We start from the raw sequence: 22,645 nt of genomic DNA, 5'->3' as shown, positions 1-22,645 counted from the left end.
CAAGCCAGGCCGCTTCTCACGACGGACAGACACACAGACACGCGCACACCTCTCTCTCTCTCTCTCTCTCTCACACACACACACACACACACACACACACCTCTCTCTCTCTCTCTCTCACACACACACACACACCTCTCTCTCCTCTCTCTCTCTTACACACACACACCTCTCTCTCTCTCTCTCTCACACACACATGCACGCACATGCACACGCGCACACCTCTCTCACACGCACACACGCACACATGCATGCACACACACACACCTCTCTCTCTCTCTCTCCTCTCTCTCTCTCACACACACACAAACACACGCACACATGCACGCGCGCACACACACACACACACACACACACACCCTCCCCCCCCAGAGCCACGTCCCGGCGGCGGCACTCACGTGTAGGACTTCCCGGAGCCTGTCTGGCCGTAGGCGAAGAGGCAGGCGTTGTAGCCCTCCAGGGCGCGGGCCAGCAGCGGCGCCGCCAGCGCGGCGTACACGGCGGCCTGGCCGGCGTAGCGCGGGTGGCTCGGGTCGAAGGACCAGAAGGCGGCGTCGTAGAGAAAGCGGAACTCCTGCCGCAGGGCCGGGTGCCGCACGGCGATGTCCGCCCCGTCCAGGAAGACCACCTGGGCCGCGCCCTCCTCCTGCTCCCTTCGGGGGGCAGACAGAGGGAGGCCGTCACCACCCGGCTCCGAGCGGGAGGACCTCACAGCGGGTCCAGCAGAACACCCCTCCGGGCCGAAGCCGGTGTGGCTCAGTGGATAGAGCGTCGGCTTGGGGACTGAAGGGTCCCGGGTTCGATTCCGGTCAAGGGCATGTACCTTAGCTGCGGGCACATCCCCAGTAGGGGGTGTGCAAGAGGCAGCTGATCGATGACTCTCTCTCATCGATGTTTCTAACTCTCTATCTCTCTCCCTTCCTCTCTGTACAAAATCAATAAAATATATTAAAAAAAAAAAAAAAAAAAAAAAAACCTTATAGGTAAGTACACTGTTATTGGCTTGATTAGGATACTCCTAAGCCGGCCTTTGCTAACACTCAAGGGGCCAAAGAGCCGCACGTGGTTCGCGAGCTACAGACTGCCGACCACCGGGCTAAAATAATCGAAGCACCACAACTCAACCCACGTTCTCTCTATAAAGACATCACCAGCTGAAACCGGTGTGGCTCAGCGGTAGAGCGTCGGCCTGCGGACTGAAAGGTCCCAAGTTCGATTCCGGTCAAGGGCATGTACCTTGGTTGCGGGCACATCCCTGGTAGGGGGTGTGCAGGAGGCAGCTGGTCGATGTTTCTCTCTCATCGATGTTTCTAGCTCTCTATCTCTCTCCCTTCCTCTCTGTAAAAAAGATTAATAAAATATATTTTTTTTTAAGTAAAAAGTAATAAAAAATAAAGACATCACCAAAGAAAAAGAAAAGAAAACGTCACCGACAGGCGTGAGGAGCACGACACCAGCTCCGAAGGCCGACCCACCTCTTGCTGAAGGGCCTCACGCGGACGGCCACGGTCACCTGGCTGCTCTCCACCTTCAGGGGGCCCCTCGGGGTGCAGGCCTCCTCCCTGGGGGGGAGCGTGTGCTCCTGACACCCCTCCCCCTTATTTGGGAAGAGGGTGCGTTTTGGATTCTGCTGGCCCTGGGCGCCGGGCGTCCTGCGTTTCAGGGCGGACAGCGCCGCGCCCTGAGGACGGGGCGTGCCGCAGCGCGGGGTCCGCGTGTGCTCCGCGGTCCGTCGCACGGGCGCCCCCCTTCCCAGGCTCTCGGACCTGTCTCTGTGTTTTTCAGCCTCTTTCCCGAGACCCCTGGGGTGCAGGCTTCCTGCCCCCACTCGGTCGTCCCACGGGCTCCGCTCGGGTCTGGTGGACGAGGGTCCGGGCGGGGCCTCCTCGGCCCCTCCCCGGGGGCGGATGGGCGTGCTGTGCGTGAAGTGCCCGTGCGTCCCGCTGTCCCCGGCTCCTGCGAGGGCGGAAAACGTTACCCCGTCTTCGTCCCCGGCCCCCAGTCCGGGGTCGCTGTCTTCCATCCTGACGCTCCTGCTGGCGATCCGGGAGGCACCATCGCTGGCTGCGGCCCCTCCCACGCTCTGTGTCGCTGAATCTGCTCCAGCTGCTGTCCGAATGCCCACGGGATCTGCTCCAGCTGTTCCCTGCCTGCCCAAGGGATCTGCTCCAGCTGTCGTCTGCCTGCCCAAGGGATCTGCTCCAGCTGTCGTCTGCCTGCCCACGGGATCTGCTCCAGCTGTCGTCTGCCTGCCCAAGGGATCTGCTCCAGCTGTTCCCTGCCTGCCCACGGGATCTGCTCCAGCTGTCGTCTGCCTGCCCACGGGATCTGCTCCAGCTGCTGTCCAACTGCCCACGGGATCTGCTCCAGCTGTTTCCTGCCTGCCCAAGGGATCTGCTCCAGCTGTTCCCTGCCTGCCCACCGGATCTGCTCCAGCTGTTTCCTGCCTGCCCAAGGGATCTGCTCCAGCTGTCGTCTGCCTGCCCAAGGGATCTGCTCCAGCTGTTCCCTGCCTGCCCAAGGGATCTGCTCCAGCTGTTCCCTGCCTGCCCAAGGGATCTGCTCCAGCTGTTTCCTGCCTGCCCAAGGGATCTGCTCCAGCTGTCGTCTGCCTGCCCAAGGGATCTGCTCCAGCTCTTTCCTGCCTGCCCACGGAATCTGCTCCAGCTGTTGCCCGCCTGCCCACGGAATCTGCTCGAACGCGACGCTGTAACCTAAGAGGCGTGTCTGTCTTGCTCGCGGACGCCTCTCCGCCCTCACTCCCCAGCAGCGAAGAGTCCTTGTGCCTTGTGGCCCTCCTCTGCAGGGTCAGCCTGCCGGCAGGGTTGGGGGTGAGGGCCGCCCCGCCGGGGGTCCTGCAGGCGGAGATGACGTAAGTGCTGTTGATGCCCCTGAGTTTCTCGGCGGAGCCCAGGAGCGGGTCGTCGTTCTCACGCTCGGACACGTCCGAGCCGGAAGGCTGCTTCAGGCCGCCGCCCGGGCCCGGGCCGTGCGGGGAGGAGCTCCTCGGGGTGCCGGGAGCCCCGGGCAGGCCGCCGCCGCAGCCCCCTCGGAGTGCCCTGGAGACTGACATGGCGGCGGCGAGCGACTCCCAAAAGGATGTTATTGATAAAAAATAAAAATAAAAATAAAGGATGTTGTTGATTAAATAAATAAATAAATAAATAAATATAAAGGATGTTGTTGAAGCCTCTACGCTTGTCTCTGGATGCTCCTTCGATGTCCAGCCTATCCGTTTCCAAAAGTATCTGTTAAGTGACAAAAAAATAAAAAAATTAGATTGCACAGACCACAAAGAGGCTTTGAAGACATGAGAACCTGTCATGACATGAGAACACATGAGAATAAATTTCGATGAGCAGCTCAGAACCGGTTCCAAGCAGCTCAGACAAATCTCTGCCCTCAAAGAGCTAATGGTCATTATCTCACAAATGCTTTTTTTAAAAACGTATATTTTATATTTTTTTACAGAGGGGAAGGGAGAGGTTAGAGAGGTAGGAACATCGATGAGAGAGAAACATCCATCAGCTGCCTCCTGCACACCTCCTGCTGGGGATGTGCCCGAAACCAAGGTCCATGCCCTTGACCAGAATCGGAACCTGGGACTCTTCAGTCCGCAGGCCGACGCTCTATCCACTGAGCCACACAGGTCAGGGCACAAATGCTTATTACATCCCCATTATGCAAATGCTACGGATTCCAAAGACTAGATCTCCTAGTCTTAGTTCCTTCGTCTAGAAGGAATAAGCACATCATCCTTACATCAGGTCAAAGGAGCCAAGTGACTTAAAAGATGTAAAAAGGACATGTCAGCAAAGTGTTTTGTTTGTTTTTTTTTAAGTTTGGGGAGCAGGGAGAGGGGATTAAAGGAAACCCTTAGTACCTCAAAGCCCGAGAAGCATTTTCAGAATGCATGTTGAAGAGATGCTACTAGTACAAACAGGAATGCCTAGTGGGATATGGACAGAATTATTTGAAGTCACAGAGGCCGAATCGGTCAAAATCCCAACAAGACTACCAGTCAACAAACAGGAACAAAAACAAAAACAAAAAAACAATGGCCTACAGGTTGGAAACGTTCGATATACAGGACTCCGGCCGGGTTCGAAAAAGGAGGAGGCACCTCTGAACACCAACCTCTGAACCTGGAGGTCACGGTTTGATTGCCGGTCAGGGCACATGCCCAGGTTGCAGCCTGAATCCCCAGGAGGGGAGGCAGCCGATCAATCAATGATTCTATCATCACTGATGTTTCTCTTTCTCTTTTTTTTCTCTCTTTCCCCTTCCTCTCTGAAATCAATTAAAAATATATATATTTTTAAAAAGAACAAAACACCAGGAGTTAATTTTTAGGGAAGTCTTTCTAAAGGTCTCAGTAAACCAAACCCAGGACGTAAGCCTCTCAGGCAGCCCTCCTCCTGGGCAGACACACGGAGAGGCTGGCGATTCCGCCGCAGCTGGACTCGTCGCGGCTCCCACCCGCAGGTGGGGCGTTCGGCAGGTTCTCCATCGGACCGGCCCGGACCCCGGGGAGAGCAGTCCCCGCACCCCGCACCCCCGGCGGCCTCCCCGCGGTTCCGGGCTCAGCGGGCCACGGCGAGGGCGGAGAGACTGTCCGGGGCCTGAGGTCCGGCCGCCGGGCCCGGCCTTCCTCCCTCCCTCCCTCCCTCCCTTCCTGCCCTGGACTCCATGGGGGCCCTGAGCCCAGACCACCGCCCGCGCCCCCGGGGCCGCACCCCCACACGGGGCGCCCCCACCTCGCACCCCCACACGGGGCCGCACCCCCACACGGGGCCGCACCCCCACACGGGGCCGCACCCCCACCTCGCACGCCCCCCACCGCTGAGAAGGCCGGACCCTGTGTCCACGACACTCACCGCCCGCTGCCCGCTGCCCACAATTTGAACCGGGCGCGCCACCTTCTGATTGGCTACCGGAAGCCGCGCTCTGATTGGCTGCCGGGCGTCGCGTATTGATGAGCGGCTGAGGCCCCGTCGGCGCCGCCTTCCCTTGATTGGCTGCCGGAGGTGGCAATCGGACTGGCCTCGCCGCTGACGTCGCGGCGGCTCCGCCTTCTGATTGGCTGCTGAACGGTCTCGTCGGCGCCACGCCTTGGCGTCCTCCCGCCCCCCGGAAGCGCCCGCAGGCTGGGTCGCTGGGGCATCTGAACGCCGGACCCGCCTGGCCCTGGATGGATCTGTATTTTGTTTTGATTTTTAAACATATTTTATGGATGTTCCTAACTCTCTCTCCCTCTTCCTTCCTCTCTGCAAAAAAGCAATAAAATATATTTTAGAAAAGAAAAAAAATATTGAGAGAGAAACATCCATCAGCTGCCTCCTGCACGCCCCCCACTGGGGATGTGCCACAACCAAGGTCCATGCCCTTGGCCGGAATCGAACCCGGGACTCCCCAGTCCGCAGGCCGACGCTCTATCCCCTGAGCCAAACCAGTCAGGCTTTCATTGATATTTTTATCTCTTTCCCTTTCCCTTCGACTCTGAAATCAATAGAAAAATAATTTAAAAAATATATATATAATAAAATGTGACTGGTTGCTATACGTCAAAATAATTGACAAATATTTTAACCGAATACAGGCAACTGTCAAGTATCTGTGAGAGCTGCAGTAGCCGGCGTGTATGGAAATGCGAGATTGTTGCGTGAAACGGGATTCTATAAATGAACGACCGAAGAAACCAACTGCATCTGCAGGCAGCTACCAACCCTGCTGGTCATTTTTTCTTAGTTTCCAACCTCCTTCACCACCAGCTGCCAACTCTTCCCTTGGGTTAAGCCTCTGCTTAGCTCTGGCCTCAGAGAAACGGGGCCCCACACCTGCATTCTGGCCTGAGCTTCCCCCGTCCCAGGGATCTCCCTACATCAAAATCTTCTTCCCTCTTCACGGTCCCAAATAATCCAGTTATTCTGAAAATAAAAGCAAGTCTTTAAAAAAAAAAAAAATCCACCAGAGGGAGACAAACTGAAAGAAAGCACATGGGAAGAGGTCAGAAGAGGCCCTGCCGGCCTGGCTCAGGGGTTGAGTGTCAACCTATGAACTAAGAGGTCACAGTTCAACTCCTGGGGAGGGCACATGCCCGGGTTGTGGGTTCAATCCTGGTGGGAAGTGGGGGGCGTGCAGGAGGCAGCTGATCCATGACTTTCTCTCATCGATGTTTCTCTACCCCCTTCCTCTCTGAAACCAATTTTTTTAAAAAATGTTTTATTGTCCTTTTTTTTAATCATTGATTTTTTTTTACAGAGAGAAATAGAAAGCCAGAAACATCGGTGAGAGAGACACATCGATCAGCTGCCTCCTGCACGCCCCCCACTGGGGATGTGCCTGCAACCAAGGTCCATGCCGTTGACCGGGAATTGAACCTGGGACCCTTCAGTCCGTAGGCTGACGCTCTATCCACTGAGCCAAACCGGTTTGGGCTTTTTTTTTTTTTTTTTTTTTTTTTTTTTAATGATGCAAGCCCATTGGAAGCCTTTTAGATTAGGTTAAAGGGCACAGGAAAACCTTCACTCGGGCCAGTTAACAGTCCCTGGGGATACAGATGTATTGCAATTTACTCAACTTCATACTTTTTCGTTTGCTAAAACGTGGGCTGTACTGTCCTGCTTTGCAGGAGTTCGTGCTGAGTTGCATTTTTACTGCCGCGTCTTTGGTGCGACTGAGACTCTTGTGGTTCTCAGATGTCCGCCAGCCTTATACACAGAGGCCGGCTTACATGGGGCAGGTTCTGTATTTTCTTTCTAAATGCCAACACGTGTCCGGCCAGGGGCCTTGGGAGCATGCGCCTGCACGCTCTGGTCTGCCCGGCTGGTGAGACCCTGAAGAATTCCGTCGTGACCACTCGGTGACGCAACCCAAGCCCATGGGGCAAGCCTGCCCGTCACCGGAGGAGAGGCTGTTCCCGGGAGCTGGTCATCCCCTTTATATATATATATATATATATATATATATATATATATATATATATATATATATATATATAATTTTATTTTATTTTATTTTTAAATATATTTTATTGATTTTTTTTTTTTTTTTTTTTTTTTTACAGAGAGGAAGGGAGAGAGATAGAGAGCTAAGAACGTCAATGAGAGAGAAACATCGACCAGCTGCCTCTTGCACACCCCCTACCGGGGATGTGCCCGCAACCAACCTACATGTCCTTGACCGGAATCGAACCCGGGACCTATCAGTCTGCGGACCGACGCTCTATCCACTGAGCCACGCCCGTTTCGGCTAGTCATCCCCTTTTAACGTGGACGGAGGAGCGCTCGGGGGTGAGCGAGTGTTCCAGGAGCTCTTTCTCTCTGAGTCACGCTGGGTCCGATCCAGGGAAGATTGGTAAGAGTCAGAAAGCCACTGCCAGCCCCAGGGCCTCCTGGGTAACCCGTCTGTACATAGAGGGAGCTCTAGGGTTCAGCGAGGACGGAGAGAACTGCCCCCGGGATTCTTTTATTTAATATATTTTATTGATTTTTTTTACAGAGCGGAAGGGAGAGGGATAGAGAGTTAAAAACATCGATGAGAGAGAAATATCCATCAGCTGCCTCCTGCACACCCCCCACTGGGGATGCGCCCGCCACCAAGGCACATGCCCTTGGCCGGAATCGAACCCGGGACCCTTCAGTCCTCAGGCCGATGCTCTATCCACTGAGCCACACCGGTCAGGACTATTCGAATATATTTCAAACAAAAACAAAAGAGGTCGCAGTGGTCTAGTTCCCGGCTCTCTCCTCCTCACAGCGGGTGATTCCGTGAGGCTCCACGCAGGGCCTCCAGCCGTGGGGGCTGTGTGTCCGCAGCCCCGTTCCCTGGACGGCTCGGAGCGTCAGGCACCTGGCCCGTTCCTGGAACGCGGCACCCGATACCCTGCGTCCTCCTGGGCGCATCCGAAACCCTACCTCTCGCCTGGGGACACAGGGGCCTCAATGCAGCCGCTGTGTCCCAGGCGCCCGCCCTCCCGCCCGCCCAGCCGGGGTAATTAGGATAAGGTGACCAGACGTCCCGCTTTTTAACAATTTGTCCCGCGTCCCACGGCGTTTTAAAAAAGTCCCGATTCCAAAAATCTTTCCAAAAATTGGGACATTTTTAAAACGCCACAGGACTCGGGGCAAATTGTTAAAAATCAGGACGTCTGGTCACCTTAAATGAGGATGGTGCACGCCCACAGGGGGGCTGGGAGCGGGCAGCGAGGGGGGACTGTCTGTGCCCCCCGATTCCCCACTCGGCACAGGACATGGGGGGCGGGATGGAGGAGGCGGAGAGAGAGAGTTCATGGTCACAGAGTTCTCCCTTTTTATCTTTTCTTAAAATATATTTTTATTGATTCCAGAGGGAGACAGAGAAACACCCATGATGAGAGAGACTCATGGATCGGCTTCCTCCTGTACGCCCCCCCACTGGGGATGGAGCCCCCGGCCCGGGGCTGTGCCCTGACCGGGAATCGAACCCTGACCTCCTGGTTCCTAGGTCGACGCTCCACCGCTGAGCCGCGCCGGCGGCTGTAAACGGCTCGGTGTGAACGTGTATGGATGACAAACGCCTGCCCCTCGGTGCCGGAGGCCACGCGTGCCACACGGCGCACCAGGGACCGCGAGGGGCCCGGCGGGGCGGAGTGCGGCCGCTCACCTAATTACCCCGGCCGGTGTCAGCGGCGGCCAGCCGCGGGGTCACGCTCCGGGACAACAAAGGGCCCTGTCTCCCCGGAGTCGGCTTACGGGCGGGCGGCCCAGCCAGGACGCTCACCTCGAATGACCTGCCGCCGCCCGCCCGCCCGCCCGGCCCAGGCTGCCTCCCGGGCGAGCGGGCGCCGTGGCCGTGCGGTCAGCCGGAAGCACAGCCAGAGTGCCGCTCAGCCTGCCTCCGAGAGGGGCATCTCCTTCCTAATCTACTGATGGATGTCAGAGAGGGAGGGAGGGAGGAACGTCCACGATGACAGAGAGTCCCGGACCGGCTGCCTCCTGCACGCCCCCCACTGGGGATCGAGCCCGCAACCCGGGCCTGTGCCCTGACCGGGAACCGAACCCTGACCTCCTGGTTCCTAGGTCGGCGCTCTCTACCCACTGAACAACTGTGGCCAGGCAGAAAAAATATTTTAATTGAAATTTGTTGCTAAAAGTAGTATACATGGCCCTAACCGGTGTGGCTCAGTGGATAGAGCGTCGGCCTGAGGACTGAAGGGTCCCGGGTTCGTTTCCGGTCAAGGGCATGGACCTTGGTTGAAGGGCACATCCCCAGTGGGGGGTGTGCAGGAGGCAGCTGATGGATGTTTCTCTCTCATCGATGTTCCTAACTCTCTATCCCTCTCCCTCTGTCTGTAAAAAATCAACAAAATATATATATTTTTAAAAAGTATTATAGATGTCCCCTCCCCAGCCCTTGAAAAATATAAATACATAAATAAAAAGAAATGTTTGTCTAAACCGCCCCCCAATTTTTTCTTTTCCGTTTTTATTTCGCGTCCTCGTCCCGGGTCCTCAAACCGCAGGTCCGGACGCACAGCAGGTCCCGGGGCCGCGCTGGGCGTGTCCGGGGGGCGGAGGGGGACGGAGGGGGACGGAGGGGGGCGTGACGGTCACCTCGGGGCCTGGCTCTTGTGGTGCCTCCGGATGATGTCCATGAGGTTGGCGCCCGTGACCAGCGGGTTCTGGGCCTGCCGGGCGCCCTGCTGCTCCCGCCGCTGCTGCTCGCGCAGGTACGGCGAATTGAGCAGCTGGGGCGGCAGCAGCGAGCCCGTGGGCTCCACCCGCTTGGCCACGTCCCAGAAGAGCCGCCGCGCCTGGTTGTTGATGAAGGTGATGGCCGTGCCCCTCTGGCCCAGCCGCCCCACGCGGCCCACCTGCGGCGAGAGGCAGAGGGGTTGGCGGGACGTCCCGAGGGCGGAGGGCAGGGCCCGGGGCTGACGAGAGAGGATCACCGACCGGCTGCCTCCCGCACGCCCCACGCTGGGCATGGAGCCCGCCACCCGGGCCTGTGCCCGGACCGGGAATCGAACCCTGACCTCCTGGTTCACAGGTCGGTGCTCAACCGCTGAGCCACACCGGCCGGTGCTTCTTAAGTATTTAATTCGTTAGGAAGATCCCCACGACCTGCCTCCACGTGGGAGGAGACGAGCCTCGGTTATTTGAAAACCGCCGCCTGGGCCGTGGTCCGCCCTCTGGCCCGCAGCAGGGGGTGGAGGGGAGTGAGGAGGTGCGGAGGGGGGTGTGCAGGGTGGGGGGCCCTGCCGGGTCATTTGGTCCGAGCCCCCGGCCGGGGGCAGCGTCTGGCCCGAGGCCCCTGGGCGGCCCGGCGGGAGGGTGAGGGGGGTGGGGGAGAGCGGGCCTCAGAGAGGCCTCCTGGGCGTCCCGGTGGGAGGGTGAGGGTGGTAGGGGGGAGCGGGCCTCAGAGAGGCCCCTGGGAGGCCCAGGGGAGGGGCCCCGGAGAGAGGCCCCCTGGCCTGGCCGGTAAGTGACGCCGGGGAAGGAAGCCGTCGGCAGCACAGGGGAGATAACGGCTCAGAGGCGGCTCTGTGTCCGCCCGAAAGGAGAGCCGCCGGCCGGCCCCTCCGGCGGCGATGGGGAGAGACGCCCTTGGAAAGGGAAAGGCCAGCGACACGGATACGGGAGGAGGAGATGGGGACGGTTCCTCGGACACAGCGCTGGCCGGGCTCCTGTCCCCCGGCCAGGAGTGTCCGCACAGAACAGCCCTCCCCCAGCCCCTACCCCCCACCCCCACCTCCACCCCCCCTGCAACCCCGCCCCTTTCTTCCTCCGGTTCTGAAAGCCATCTAACCTGCCCACTGACGAGAACCAGAAATATAAAGCAGCCCCAGCCGGTGTGGGCCAGTGGATAGAGCGCTGACCCACAGACAGAAGGGTCCCGGGTTCGATTCCCGGTCAGGGCACATGCCCGGGTTGGGGGCTTGATCCCCAACAGGGGGCGTGCAGGAGGCGGCCGATCCATGATTCTCTCTCATCATGAATGTTTCTCTCTCTCTCTCCTTCACCCTCTCCCTTCCTCTCTGAAACCAATAAAATATATATATTAAAGTTTAAAAAAGGAAATCAAAAGAAATTTTAAAAAAACAATTACTTAAAAAATATAAATGGCATTGCAGGTCATCATTTCTAATTATGATTTAAGTACAGAGTCTTTAATTTTAAAATTTTAGTTTGTAAGCACATGCACTGAGTGGCCAGATGATGATGATCTCTGAATGCATAATAATCTGGCTACTCAATATATATATATATGTATATACATATCAGAGGCCCGGTGCATGAATGCGTGCACGGGTGGGGCCCAGCCAGCCAGGCCAGGGGGAGGGGACATGGGCGGTTGGCTGGCCTGCCTGCTGGTGGAACTCCTGGTCAGGGGGACCATTTGCATATGAGCCTTTTATTCTATAGGACAGACACGGAGTGGCCACATAATGATGCATTCAGAGATAAAATAATCTGGCCACTTGGTGTCTATCCTATAGAATAGGCATAAAAATAAACTAAAAATCAAGTTTCCCATCCCTCCCAGAACCGTTCCCTTTCTCTCGCCGTCACATGGACACGGACGGCCGCGCGGCATATGGACCCCCTCACCTGGTGCCCGGACCCCCCTCACCTGGTGCCCGAACCCCCCCTCACCTGGTGCCCGAACCCCCCTCACCTGGTGCCCAGACCCCCCTCACCTGGTGCCCAGACCCCCCTCACCTGGTGCCTGGACCCCCTCACCTGGTGCCCGGAGCCCCTCACCTGGTGCCCGGACCCCCCCTCACCTGGTGCCCGAATCCCCCCCTCACCTGGTGCACGGACACGGACCCCCTCATCTGGTGCCCGGACCCCCCTCACCTGGTGCACGGACACGGACCCCCTCATCTGGTGCCCGGACCCCCCTCACCTGGTGCCCGGACCCCCCTCACCTGGTGCCTGGACCCCCTCATCTGGTGCCCGGACCTCCCTCACCTGGTGCCCGGACCCCCCTCACCTGGTGCCTGGACCCCCTCACCTGGTGCCTGGACCCCCTCACCTGGTGCCCGGACCCCCTCACCTGGTGCACGTACTCGTCCATGCTGGCGGGCATGTCGAAGTTCACCACCAGCCGGACCCGGACCAGGTCCAGCCCGCGCCCCAGCACGCCCGTGCTCACCACCACCTCGTGGGCCCCGTCCAGCAGGCCCTGCGCAGGAAAGCGACAACGTGCGCTGCTCAGAGCGGCGGTCGCCGACCCGGAGGGGGCGGCCCGAGGACCGCGGGGGTCTGTGAGGGCCGGAGGGGGCGGTCCGAGGACCGCGGGGGTCTGTGAGGGCCGGAGGGGGCGGCCCGAGGACCGCGGGGGTCTGTGAGGGCCGGAGGGGGCGGTCGGAGGACCGCGGGGGTCTGTGAGGGCCGGAGGGGGCGGCCCGAGGACCGCGGGGGTCTGTGAGGGCCGGAGGGGGTGGCCCGAGGACCGCAGGGGTCTGTGAGGGCCGGAGGGAGCGGTCCGAGGACCGCGGGGGATCTGTGAGGGCCGGAGGGGGCGGCCTGAGGACCGCCGGGGTCTGTGAGGGCCTGAGGGCTGGCGACCCCTGACCCCTGAGAACTAACCGTGTCTCCTGTGGTTTTATAGATTACAGACTGGAGATACTTTTCACGATACTCTCTGCAACATTGTTGCAGGATCTTTTCGAGAGGGAAACTTAGTATCCCCGGGGGGGGGGGGAATGGGCGGGGCCCCAGGCCCTCCCAGGCCCCTCCTCCCCCGGGATGCTTTCTGTTCCTTCCCTCGGGCAAACCTCTCCCAGAGGCGAGCCAGGCTCTGGCCCGGCCTCGGTGACCTGAGGTCAGAAACGGCGGCTCCTGAGTGAGTCACCTCCTTAGCGTGAGCGGACGCTCCCCGGGGACCAGGCTGACTGCTCCCCAAACGCAGAAGCTGGCGGGAGGGACAGTCCGCTTCCTTCGGTCACCGCCCGCCTCGGGTTCTTAAGTCGTTAAAAGGAGGCCTGCTTTGCCCTGGCCGGTGTGGCTCAGTAGACGGAAGGGTCCCAGGTTCGATTCCGGCCAGGGGCACAATGGCGGGGGGAGCATTTTTAAGAAAGGGTCAGCGTTAGACACTGGCTGGTCACACCGGCGTCTCCTGAGACTGAGGCGACCCGGGTTCCGGGGGCGAGAAGGGCCAGGGGGCCGGGAGCCGAACCTCCAGGATGCGCTTCCTCTCGGCCTGCGGCTTCTCCGAGTGCATGGACACGCTCCGCAGGCCGGTGACCGTCCGCACGGCCTCGCTCAGCAGGTCGGCGCCAAGCCGGCAGCCCACGAACACCAGCACCGGCGGCTGGAACAGCTTCTTGTCCTGGGGCGGAGGGAGGGCGGGCGTTAAAGCTGCCGGCGGGGGGGTTCACAAACACCGCGGAGGAGGGAGCAGGCAGAGCCTGTGGACATGCCTGGTTTTCTTTTTCTTTTCTTTTCAATATGTTACTGATTTTTTTTTTTTTTTTTTTTTTTACGCAGAGGGAGAGAGTTAGAAACATCCATCAGCTGCCTCCCGCACACCCCCCACTGGGGATGTGCCTGCAACCAAGGTGCATGCCCTTGACCGGAATCGAACCCGGGACCTTTGGGTCTGCAGGCTGACGCTCTATCCATGGAGCCACACCAGTTAGGGTTTTCTTTAAAATATGCACAAACAGCCCTGACCGGTATGGCTCCGTGGATAGAGCGTCGGCCTGCGGACTGAAGGGTCCTGGGTTCGATTCCGGTCAAGGGCATGTACGGTACCTTGGTTGCGGGCACATCCCCAGTGGAGAGGGTGTGCAGGAGGCAGCTGATGGATGTTTCTCTCTCATCGATGTTTCTAGCTCTCTACCCCTCTCCCTTCCTCTCTGTAAAAAACCAATAGGATATGTATATTTTTTTAAATTTTTTTTCATGGATTCCTACGGGATTCTGAGACAGGCAGTGCAATCTATTAGCAGGGACCTGGGCCAGATTCCCCGAGAGCCACACCCACGGCTCCTCCCCGCCAGGCCCAGCAGGCGGGCGCGCGGGCGGGACCCCGGGCCGGCTCCCCGCGGGCCTGCCCCCCAAGGGCGCCCGGCTCACGTTCAGGATCTCGAACAGCTTCTTCTTCTTGGCCGGCTCCTCCACCCACAGCACGATCTGCCGCACGCTGGCGCAGGGCCGGTTCCTCTCCCCGGCCGAGACGCGCACGGGGTCCCGCAGCAGCCGGCCCGCCAGCTGCTCGATGGCGGTGGGGATCGTGGCCGACACCAGCAGGGTCTGGCAGTCCGGGGGGGCGGCGCCCAGCACGTCCAGCACCTGCTGCTGGAAGCCCATCTTCAGCATGGTGTCCGCCTGGAACGATGCCGTTTCGTTTCGTTATTTTGTATGTAAACGAGAGGCCGGGCGCACGGGGACGCGGGCAGGAACGGGCCCTCCTCGGCCCGGCTCCCGGCTCTGCCTTCGCTCCGGCCGGAGCTGTCTTTCCGCCTCCCCACGCTGCCCAGAGGCCCGCCGTGGCGATGACACAGGCCTGCCCCGCTCAGCCCCCCCGCCCCCTCCACTTGGTGCCTGTGTATGCAAATTAACCCGCCATCTTTGCTGGGTTAATCTGCATATCCACTCCTGATTGGCTGGTGGGCGTCGTGGAGGTACGGCCAATTTGCACCTTACTCTTTTATTCGTGTAGGTTTCTTATCAAGGTCAGAGAGGAAGGGAGAGAGACACCCATGATGACAGAGATTCATGGATCGGCTGCCTCCTGCTCGCCCCCTCCTGGGGCTGGAGCCTGCAACCTGGGCCTGTGTCCTGACCGGGATTTGAACTGTGACCTCCCAGTTCATAGGTTGACGACGCCTGACCACTGAGCCATGCCGGCCGGGCTGAAACACCATTTTTAACATGAGCTCGATGCCCCAGTGGGGGGCGTGCAGGAGGCAGCCGATCCGTGATTCTCCCTCATCGTGGGTGTTTCCATCTCTCCCTCCCTCGCTGAGATCCATAAACATGTGTTTTTATAAAACAGACGAGAGTTTCCGGCCACTCACCTCGTCCACGACCGCGATCCTCAGGCCGCGGAGCTGCACGGAGCCCTGCTTCATGATGTCCAGCAGGCGGCCCGGGGTGGCAATGACGACCTGGGGAGAAGGGGAAAAGCAAATTAAAAAAATAATAATAATAATAAATAAATAAATGCAAGCCCTAACTGGTGTGGCTCAGTGGATAGAGCGCCGGCCTGCGGACTGAAGGGTCCTGGGTTCGATTCCGGTCAAGGGCGTGTACCTTGGTTGCGGACACATCCCCAGTGGGGGGCGTGCAGGAAGCAGCTGATGGATGTTTCTCTCTCATCAACGTTTCTAACTCTCTCTCCCTCTCCCTTCCTCTCTGTAAAAAAGCAATAAAATATATTTTAAAAAATGCCTGCACTGACTTGGCAGGAAGCCCCCTCTCCAGGAAGGACACGCCCCGGTCCCCGTGGCGGCTGGAGGGCGCCCGGCGGAGGGGGCCGCTCACCTTGACCTGCTGCCGCAGGCGGTGCAGCTGGGGGGGCAGGGGCAGGCCGCCCACCAGCAGCGCCGTCCTCATGCGCGGCAGGCCCTTCATCAGCTCCTTGGCTTGTCGCTCGATCTGAATGGCCAGCTCCCGCGTCGGGGTGAGGACCAGCGCGGACGGACACGTGCCCTGCAAAGACGGAAAGCAGACTAGAGACACCAGCCGTCCATTCCTGTGGACAGGAGCAAATATTTTAAAAATACACGTGTGTATGCGTGTGTGCATGTTGTGTGTGTGAGTGTGTGTGTGTGTGGACAGGAGCAAATATTTTAAAAATACACGTGTGTGTGTGTGTGTGTGTGCGTGTGTGCATGTTGTGTGTGTGAGTGAGTGTGTGTGTGGACAGGAGCAAATATTTTAAAAGTACACATATGTGTGTGTGCGTGTGCATGTGCATGTGTGTGTGTGTGTGTGTGTGTACAGGAGCAAATATTTAAAAATACACATGTGTGTGTGCGTGTGTGCATGTTGTGTGTGTGAGTGAGTGTGTGTGTGGACAGGAGCAAATATTTTAAAAGTACACATATGTGTGTGTGCGTGTGCATGTGTATGTGTGTGTGAGTGTGTGTGTGTGTGTGTGTGTGTGTACAGGAGCAAATATTTAAAAATACACGTGTGTGTGCGTGTGTGTGCATGTGTGTGTATACACTGAGTGGCCAGATGATGATGATCTATGAACGCATAATAATCTGGCCACTCAGTGTGTGGATACATATATGTATATATATTACAAGCCCGGTGCATGAATTCGTGCATGGGTGGGGTCCGGCCAGCCTGGCCCGGAGGAGGGGACATGGGCGGTTGGCCGGCCTGCCTGCTGGTCAAACTCCTGGTCAAGGGGACAACTTGCATATGAGCCTTTTATTCTATAGGATGGACACGGAGTGGCCAGATGATGATGCGTTCAGAGATCACCATCATCTGGCCACTCCATGTGTATTTTTTATTGATTTCAGAGAGGGAGGGTTCAATGATTCTCTCTCATCATTGAAGCTTCTCTCTCTCTCTCTCTCTCTCTCCCCCCCCCTTCCTCTCTGAAACCAATAAAAATATATATACATATTTTTAAAAATTCCCTAAAGTTATGTTTCTCAGACACAGTCCTCACTTATGAAGATTCAGAGGATCGCTTTGCAACTTGAACCCAGGGGATCCAGGAGGTGGGTGGATGCCTCACTTATCCCAGGCCCCGGGTCAGCAAACTGCGGCTCGAGAGCCACATGCGGCTCTCGGGCCCCCGGAGTGTGGCTCTTCCACAAAACACCACAGCCTGGGTGGGTCTGTGTGGAAGACGTGGCGTCGTTAGAAGGCGTTTACGTTTAAAAAAACGTGGCTCTCCAGAGACACGTCCATCGTTGAGCTGTGGACAGTGGGCTCTGTGGGCGGATGAGTTTGCCCACCGCGGCCCCGGGCGGCCTTGAACTCACCTCGGGCAGCGCGCGCATGATGAGCGGCAGGAGGAAGGCGGCCGTCTTCCCCGAGCCCGTGTCCGCGCTGGCCAGGACGTCCCGCCCCAGCAGCCCCACGGGGGTCATCTGCATCTGGATGGGGGTGGGCACCTCGTAGCCGGCCGCCCTCAGGTTGCGGTTCAAGGTCTCGGGGAGGCCGCAGTGCTCGAAGTCCACGATGGGCCTGGCCACTGCCCGCCCCTGGACGCAGATGCCCAGCTGCTGCCGGAGGCTCTCCACCTGGTCCTCCCGGAGGCCGGCGATGAACGGGTGCTCCCGGTAGGCGTAGGGCGCCGGGGGCGGGGCCTCCGGGGGGCCGCCGGGCGCCTCCCCCTCCTTCCCCTTCACGTCCAGCAGGTGCCTGGCTTTGCACTCCAGGCTGCACACGTCCTCGTCCGTCTGGTCGCAGATGTACTCCCCGTAGCGGCCGCAGACCACGCAGGCCGGCTCCCCAGGCTCCGCCGGGCGCTGCAGTTTGGAGAAGGACTTGACGGGCTCCTCCGGGGGACGGCCGTCCGGGGTGCCTGGCGTGGGCCCGGCCTCTGGCCCGTGGGCAGCTGCGGTGTCTCCCGCGGCGTCTCCCGGGGCGACGGCATCCGCGGGGGGACCGCTCCCCGCGTCCCACCGCACGACCTCGGCGTCCGGCTTCGCTTTCTTGGCCGGCGGGCAGCTCTGGCCGCCGTCAGGGGCGTTCCTCTTGACTTTGAGAGATCTCGGGACAAACATCCTTCACTCTCCTGCGGAGGAAATTACGTATAGGATGAGGTTTACTTTATTTTATTTATTTTTAAATATATATATTTTATTGATTTTTTTACAAAGAGGAAGGGAGGGGGAGAGAGAGCTAGAAACATCAATGAGAGAGAAACATCCATCAGCTGCCTCCTGCACGCCCCCTACGGGAGATGTGCCCGCAACCAAGGTACGTGCCCTTGACCGGAATCGAACCCGGGACCTTTCAGTTCACAGGCTGACGCTCTATCCACCGAGCCAAACTGGTTTCGGCAATGAGGCTTATTTTAAACGCAATGAAGTGCCTGGTACAAAGGAGCAGGTGGTTATCCTAGATAAAATCACCCTAGGTCAGTGGTGGGCAAACTCATTCGTCCACAGAGCCAAATACCAACAGCACAACGATTGAGATGTCTTTGGAGAGTCACATTTTTTAAAAAACTTAAACTTCTCCTAACGCCACTTCTTCCAAACAGACTCGCCCAGGCCGTGGTGTTTTGTGGAAGAGCCACACTCAAGGGGCCAAAGAGCCGCGTGTGGTTTGAGAGCCGCGGTTTGCCGACCACGGGCCTAGTGTCCCTGGGTTTTGCCTCAAAGGATGAGAGAAAGTATCAGGACGCTACCTATAGGGAGCTTTTCTTCCATTCACCAGCTTTCTCTGATGAAGACAGCATCCTTTCCCACACACACACACGCACATGCACACATGAGCACACGTATGCACATACACCAACACAGAGAGACACATGAACGGACACGCATGCGCATATGTATACAGACACACGGGGAGACACACGCAGCCCGTGCACACAGCCTACGCCCGCTTGCTGCCTGCTTGCACTGTAAGTCCTATTGCATTTTCACAAAACAGGGGGGATACCTTCCCACGGGAATCTTCGCGATCAAAGCCGCCACGCACAGAGGCAGACGCTGTTTGGACCCAGTAGGGAACCAGCCAGGGTGCTCAGTGCTCCCCAGGTCAGCGGACCTTGTTCGGGGCCCCAGGCAGGGGCGTGTCCCCCATAGACACACACACCCCCTAGCCTGGGTCTCCCCCACAGGAGCCCGTGTCAGGGCCCGGGGTGCCCGCCCTCACCAGGGGCGTCTGTGCAAGTGGCCATCCCATACGCTCTTACCCGTTTTTTCTCAAAAACAATTCTCAGGGCAAACGGCTCGATTCCCACAACAACAACAACAAAATGCAGCTGGGGGTCTGCAAAGGCGATCTTATGGCCCCGTGGAGCGCGGCTTTCTGGGGGCGCTAAAGGCTGGGAATGCAGAGTCCAAGGGCGGCCCCCTTCCCCGCCGGGACCCCCCATCCCTCCATCCCCGACCCCACACCCACCCCCAGTTCCCGGATCCAGGTCTCACCCGCGCTGCGCCTCGTACCCAGAGCGCCTGCGCGGCCCGGCGGCCAGCACCCAGGGCGCCTGCGCGGCCCGGCGGCCCGCACCCAGGGCGCCTGCGCGGCCCGCCGCCCAGCACTCAGAGCGCCTGCGCGTCAGGCGTTGCTAGGAGACGGGGCGGGCGTAGAGCTTGGCATGATGGGAGGGAGGGCCCCTCCTGCTGCCACGCCCTAGCGCCCGGGTCCAGATGGACGGAGGCCCGAGCCGCCGGCCCCGCCGCGTCCCCCGCAGCTCCTCACGCGCCGGGCCGGGCTTCCTGCCTCCAGACTCGGCCTCCCCGCTGCTGGGAGGGGCGTGCGGAGCGGAGTCAGGCTCCGGGTTTTGGGAGGGGCCGCGGCGCCGCCCTAGATCTACAGGGAAGGCGGGGCCAAGGCGGAGGGGCGGGGCTACTGTGGGTGGAGCCTATGGCTGATGGGCGTGGCCAGGAACAGGGGAGGGAGATCCACGCGCTGGCCCCGCCCCTTCCCGGCTCCCGGCTGGAGGGAAAGCCCGGAGCCGGATCGGGGCGGGAGGCCGTCTGCGGGGCGGGGCGGGGCAGGGCGGGGATCCTCCTGGAAGAACTGACGGATCGCGGGGGCGGAAAAGGCCTCGGACGGCCCCAAAGGACGGCGGGAGGGGCGGCGCGGGGCCGGGCACGGGACAGAGCGGGAAGTCTGCGTGCAAAGGGCGGGCATGGGGGGCAGGGGGTGCGCAGGTCCCGGAAGCCTGGATGCTGGATGCTGACTGCGCTCTGGGCTGGCCGGCCTGGCCCTACCATTAAGCCGAGGCCGTTTCATGTGGCGAGTTCCCGCCACGGCCACACCCGCCCGACAGCAGAGAGAAAACAGCACCGTCTGCGGCTGGGTCCCTCTGGCTAACGGTCCCCGATGGGCAGCCTCTGAGCCAGGGCCCCCCGGGGCTGGTGGTGCAGAAATCACAGGGACCGGAGGGGAAGGGGCTGAGGACTCGGGAGGTGTATTTTGCTCCAGGGACGCTGCTGGGCCCAGCAGGCGCGGCTCCGTGGCTGAGTGTCCCGCCTGTGAACCAGGAGGTCACGGTTCTGGTTCGATTCCTCCCCTGGTCGTGGGCTCGAACCCCAGTGGGGGGGTCACCCTTGTGCAAGAGGCAGGCGATCCGTGATTCTCCCTCATCCGAGATATCTTCATCTCTCTGTCCTCTCTGAAATCAATAAAAAAAAATATGTTTATTTTTTTAATATATTTTCATTGATTTTAGAAAGAGGAATGGAGAGGGAGAGAGGGATAGGCTCATCCATAATGAGAGAATCATTTGATCGGCTGCCTCCTGCACGCCCCCCACTGGGGATCCAGCCTGCAACCGGGGCCTGTGCCCTTGGCCAGAACCGAACCCAGGACCCTTCAGCCCACAGACCGACGCTCTATCCACTGAGCCACACCAGCCAGGGCCTGTGTGTTTGTTGTTGTTAAAAAAAAAAAGCAGCTCAGATTCAGGTCCCCAATCAGGACTCCTCGGAGCACAATCCACTCCCCCCCGCTGCTCTGCCTCCCCACGGACACGGGGAGACGGTGGCCTGTGGGTGAGCGGCGGGCAGCGGCGGCGGGAGCCTTCCCTGTGGGAGCGCCGGGGGAACCGCAGGCCGCGGTGCTGACACGCTCCGAGCCCCCGGACAGACGCCGCCGGGCAGGGCGGGGCCAGAAAGGTGCGGCCTGACTCAGGTGGAGCTCACCGTCCTACGTGACCACTCTGAGCCCGGCTCCGAACAGGAAATGCGGTCACAGCGAGAGCTGTTGAGACACGAACAGGCATCCCAACGCCCATCCTTCCCGGCCGCCTGGGAACCGTGGCTCACACCTCTTCGCCTGCAGCCGCTCCCTACCCGCTTCCAGGTGAGGCTTGGCATCCCGCCGAGACAGACAGCACGGGGGTGGCACTGGAGGGCCACTGTTTTCTGTTTGTTTGAAGCATATTTTTATTGATTTCAGGGAGGAAGGGAGAGGGAGAGAGAGAGAGAGAAGCATGAGAGAGATAGAAGCAATGATGAAAGAGAATCATGACTGGCCTCCTACTGGGGATGGAACCCACAACCCGGACGTGTGCCCTGGACCGGAATCCAACCCGGGACCCTTCAGTCCGCAGGCTGGTGCTCTGTCCACTGAGCCACACCAGCCAGAGCAAATTTCATTATTTGTTTTATTTTATCAATGTTTAGACAGAGGAGTGAAGAGGGATGGAGAGAGGAACGTCGATGGGAGAAAGATATTGGCCTGCTGCCTCCTGCACGCCCCACACTGGGGATCCTGCCCTAAACCAGCACCTGTGCCCCAACCGGGAATGGAACCCTGACCTCCCGGTTCACCGGTCAGTGCTCAACCGCCGAGCCACGCCGGCCGGGCTGAAGTCAGGGAATGCATTCTAGATCCCGCAGATCGCCAGCCAGCCGGGGGCCCGCCCTGCCAGCCCCCCACCCACCCACCCCCCGCCGTGGGAATGCGTGTGAGAGGTCACGGACTGCGGGGAAGGTTGCACGCGGCACGGAAACCCCCACGGCCCAGGCGGCGGTCTCAGAGGGGCGGCGGTTCGATCCCTGTGCACACCTCAGCGTATTCCTCTCCTCTCTCTCTCTCTCTTTTTTTTTTTTTTTCCCCCTGGAAAGCTATAATTTGATTTCAGAGCAGCAGTTAGGAGAAAATGCTCGTCAGAAGCAGAAAACCCCGCATTAACCCCCTCGTGGCCGAGCTCCGTGTACCGGGGACTGGCCTTCACCGTGTCCCACGCTCCTCCTCGCACATCCCCCGGCTTTCTCAGCGCCTTCTCCTTCTCCCCACAGCGCCTCGAGAAACCGTTTCCTTTAGAACTCGCTTTCCCCCAAGGTGAGCCTCCAAGGGGTCCCCCAGCAACCCCCTACTTTTCGAAGCAAGCACATGAGCCTTAGCATTTTTAAAAATATATTTTTATTGATTTCAGAGCAGAAGGGAGAGAGAGAGAGAGAGAGAGAGAGAGAGAGAGAGAGAGACATCTACACTAATAAAAGAGTAAAGTGCAAAATGACCACACCTTTGTGACGACCACCAGCCAATCAAGGGTGAGTATGCAAATGAACCCAACAAAGATGGTGGCTTCATTTGCATATGCAGGCATAGAGCAGCTGGCCAGGGCTAGACCAGGTGTTCCACACTGCCCAGCTGCTCCAGGTCTCTCTCTCTCTCTCTCTCACACACACACACACACACACACCCCGAGTGGTCAGATTATCATGCGTCCAGAGATCATCATAACCTGGCCTCTCCTTGTAAATACAATTGAAAGACAGAATATGAAATTAAACAAATTAAAAAGCCAATTGGGTGTGCAGCCCGGGGGTGCTGGGAGTTCCTTGGTTCTATGGGAGCAACCGGGACCTACTGGCCCAGACGGAGTCCCACCCGTGGGGAGACGCCAGGGGCACATGAACACGCCCCTGGCTTTCCAGACAAACTGCACCCGCCACCCGGCCGCCCTCCGCTCAGCGGGTGCGGGACGGGAACGCCCGGGGAGGCGGCCGCTGGGCCGTGAATGCCTCTTTGTTGCCGAGGCAGGGAGGGCA

General features: G+C 59.1%; 2 protein-coding genes across 7 annotated transcripts in view; both read right to left on the bottom strand.

Moving 5' to 3' along the window:
• The window catches only part of KIF14 (kinesin family member 14), a gene marked incomplete at its 3' end in the record, with an annotated part of 120,296 nt that extends 115,422 nt beyond the window's left edge, over positions 1-4,874 (bottom strand). Inside the window, exons 1-3 of the mRNA XM_084868510.1 lie at positions 4,825-4,874; positions 1,476-3,248; positions 399-653 (exon numbers count right to left, since the gene is read on the bottom strand). Of these exons, the coding sequence (XP_084724636.1) occupies positions 399-653; positions 1,476-3,073 (1,853 nt within the window). The 5' untranslated portion in view covers positions 3,074-3,248; positions 4,825-4,874. The remainder of the gene's footprint in view (positions 1-398; positions 654-1,475; positions 3,249-4,824) is intronic.
• Positions 4,875-7,521: 2,647 nt separating this feature from the next.
• On the bottom strand, positions 7,522-19,425 carry DDX59 (DEAD-box helicase 59). 6 transcript variants are annotated; one of them, XM_084868571.1, is made up of 8 exons: positions 19,041-19,425; positions 16,943-17,700; positions 15,477-15,644; positions 15,011-15,100; positions 14,067-14,318; positions 13,165-13,317; positions 12,053-12,168; positions 7,522-9,853 (listed from the first exon to the last, which is right to left on the bottom strand). In XM_084868571.1, the coding sequence occupies exons 2-8, from the start codon at positions 17,687-17,689 to the stop codon at positions 9,466-9,468; spliced, it is 1,914 nt and encodes a 637-aa protein (XP_084724697.1). In that variant the 5' UTR covers positions 17,690-17,700; positions 19,041-19,425; the 3' UTR covers positions 7,522-9,465. The 6 variants fall into 6 exon arrangements, with proteins under 6 accessions (XP_084724697.1, XP_084724700.1, XP_084724699.1 ...); XM_084868574.1 differs by lacking the exon at positions 19,041-19,425 and adding an exon at positions 18,792-18,995; XM_084868573.1 differs by lacking the exon at positions 19,041-19,425 and adding an exon at positions 18,832-18,995.
• Between the last annotated feature and the right edge of the window lie 3,220 nt (positions 19,426-22,645).

The sequence above is a fragment of the Pipistrellus hanaki genome, assembly GCF_964339955.1.
Source record: "Pipistrellus hanaki genome assembly, chromosome: 20".
Classification (NCBI taxonomy): Eukaryota; Metazoa; Chordata; class Mammalia; order Chiroptera; family Vespertilionidae; genus Pipistrellus; species Pipistrellus hanaki.
This window is presented reverse-complemented; position numbering and strand designations above follow the sequence as displayed.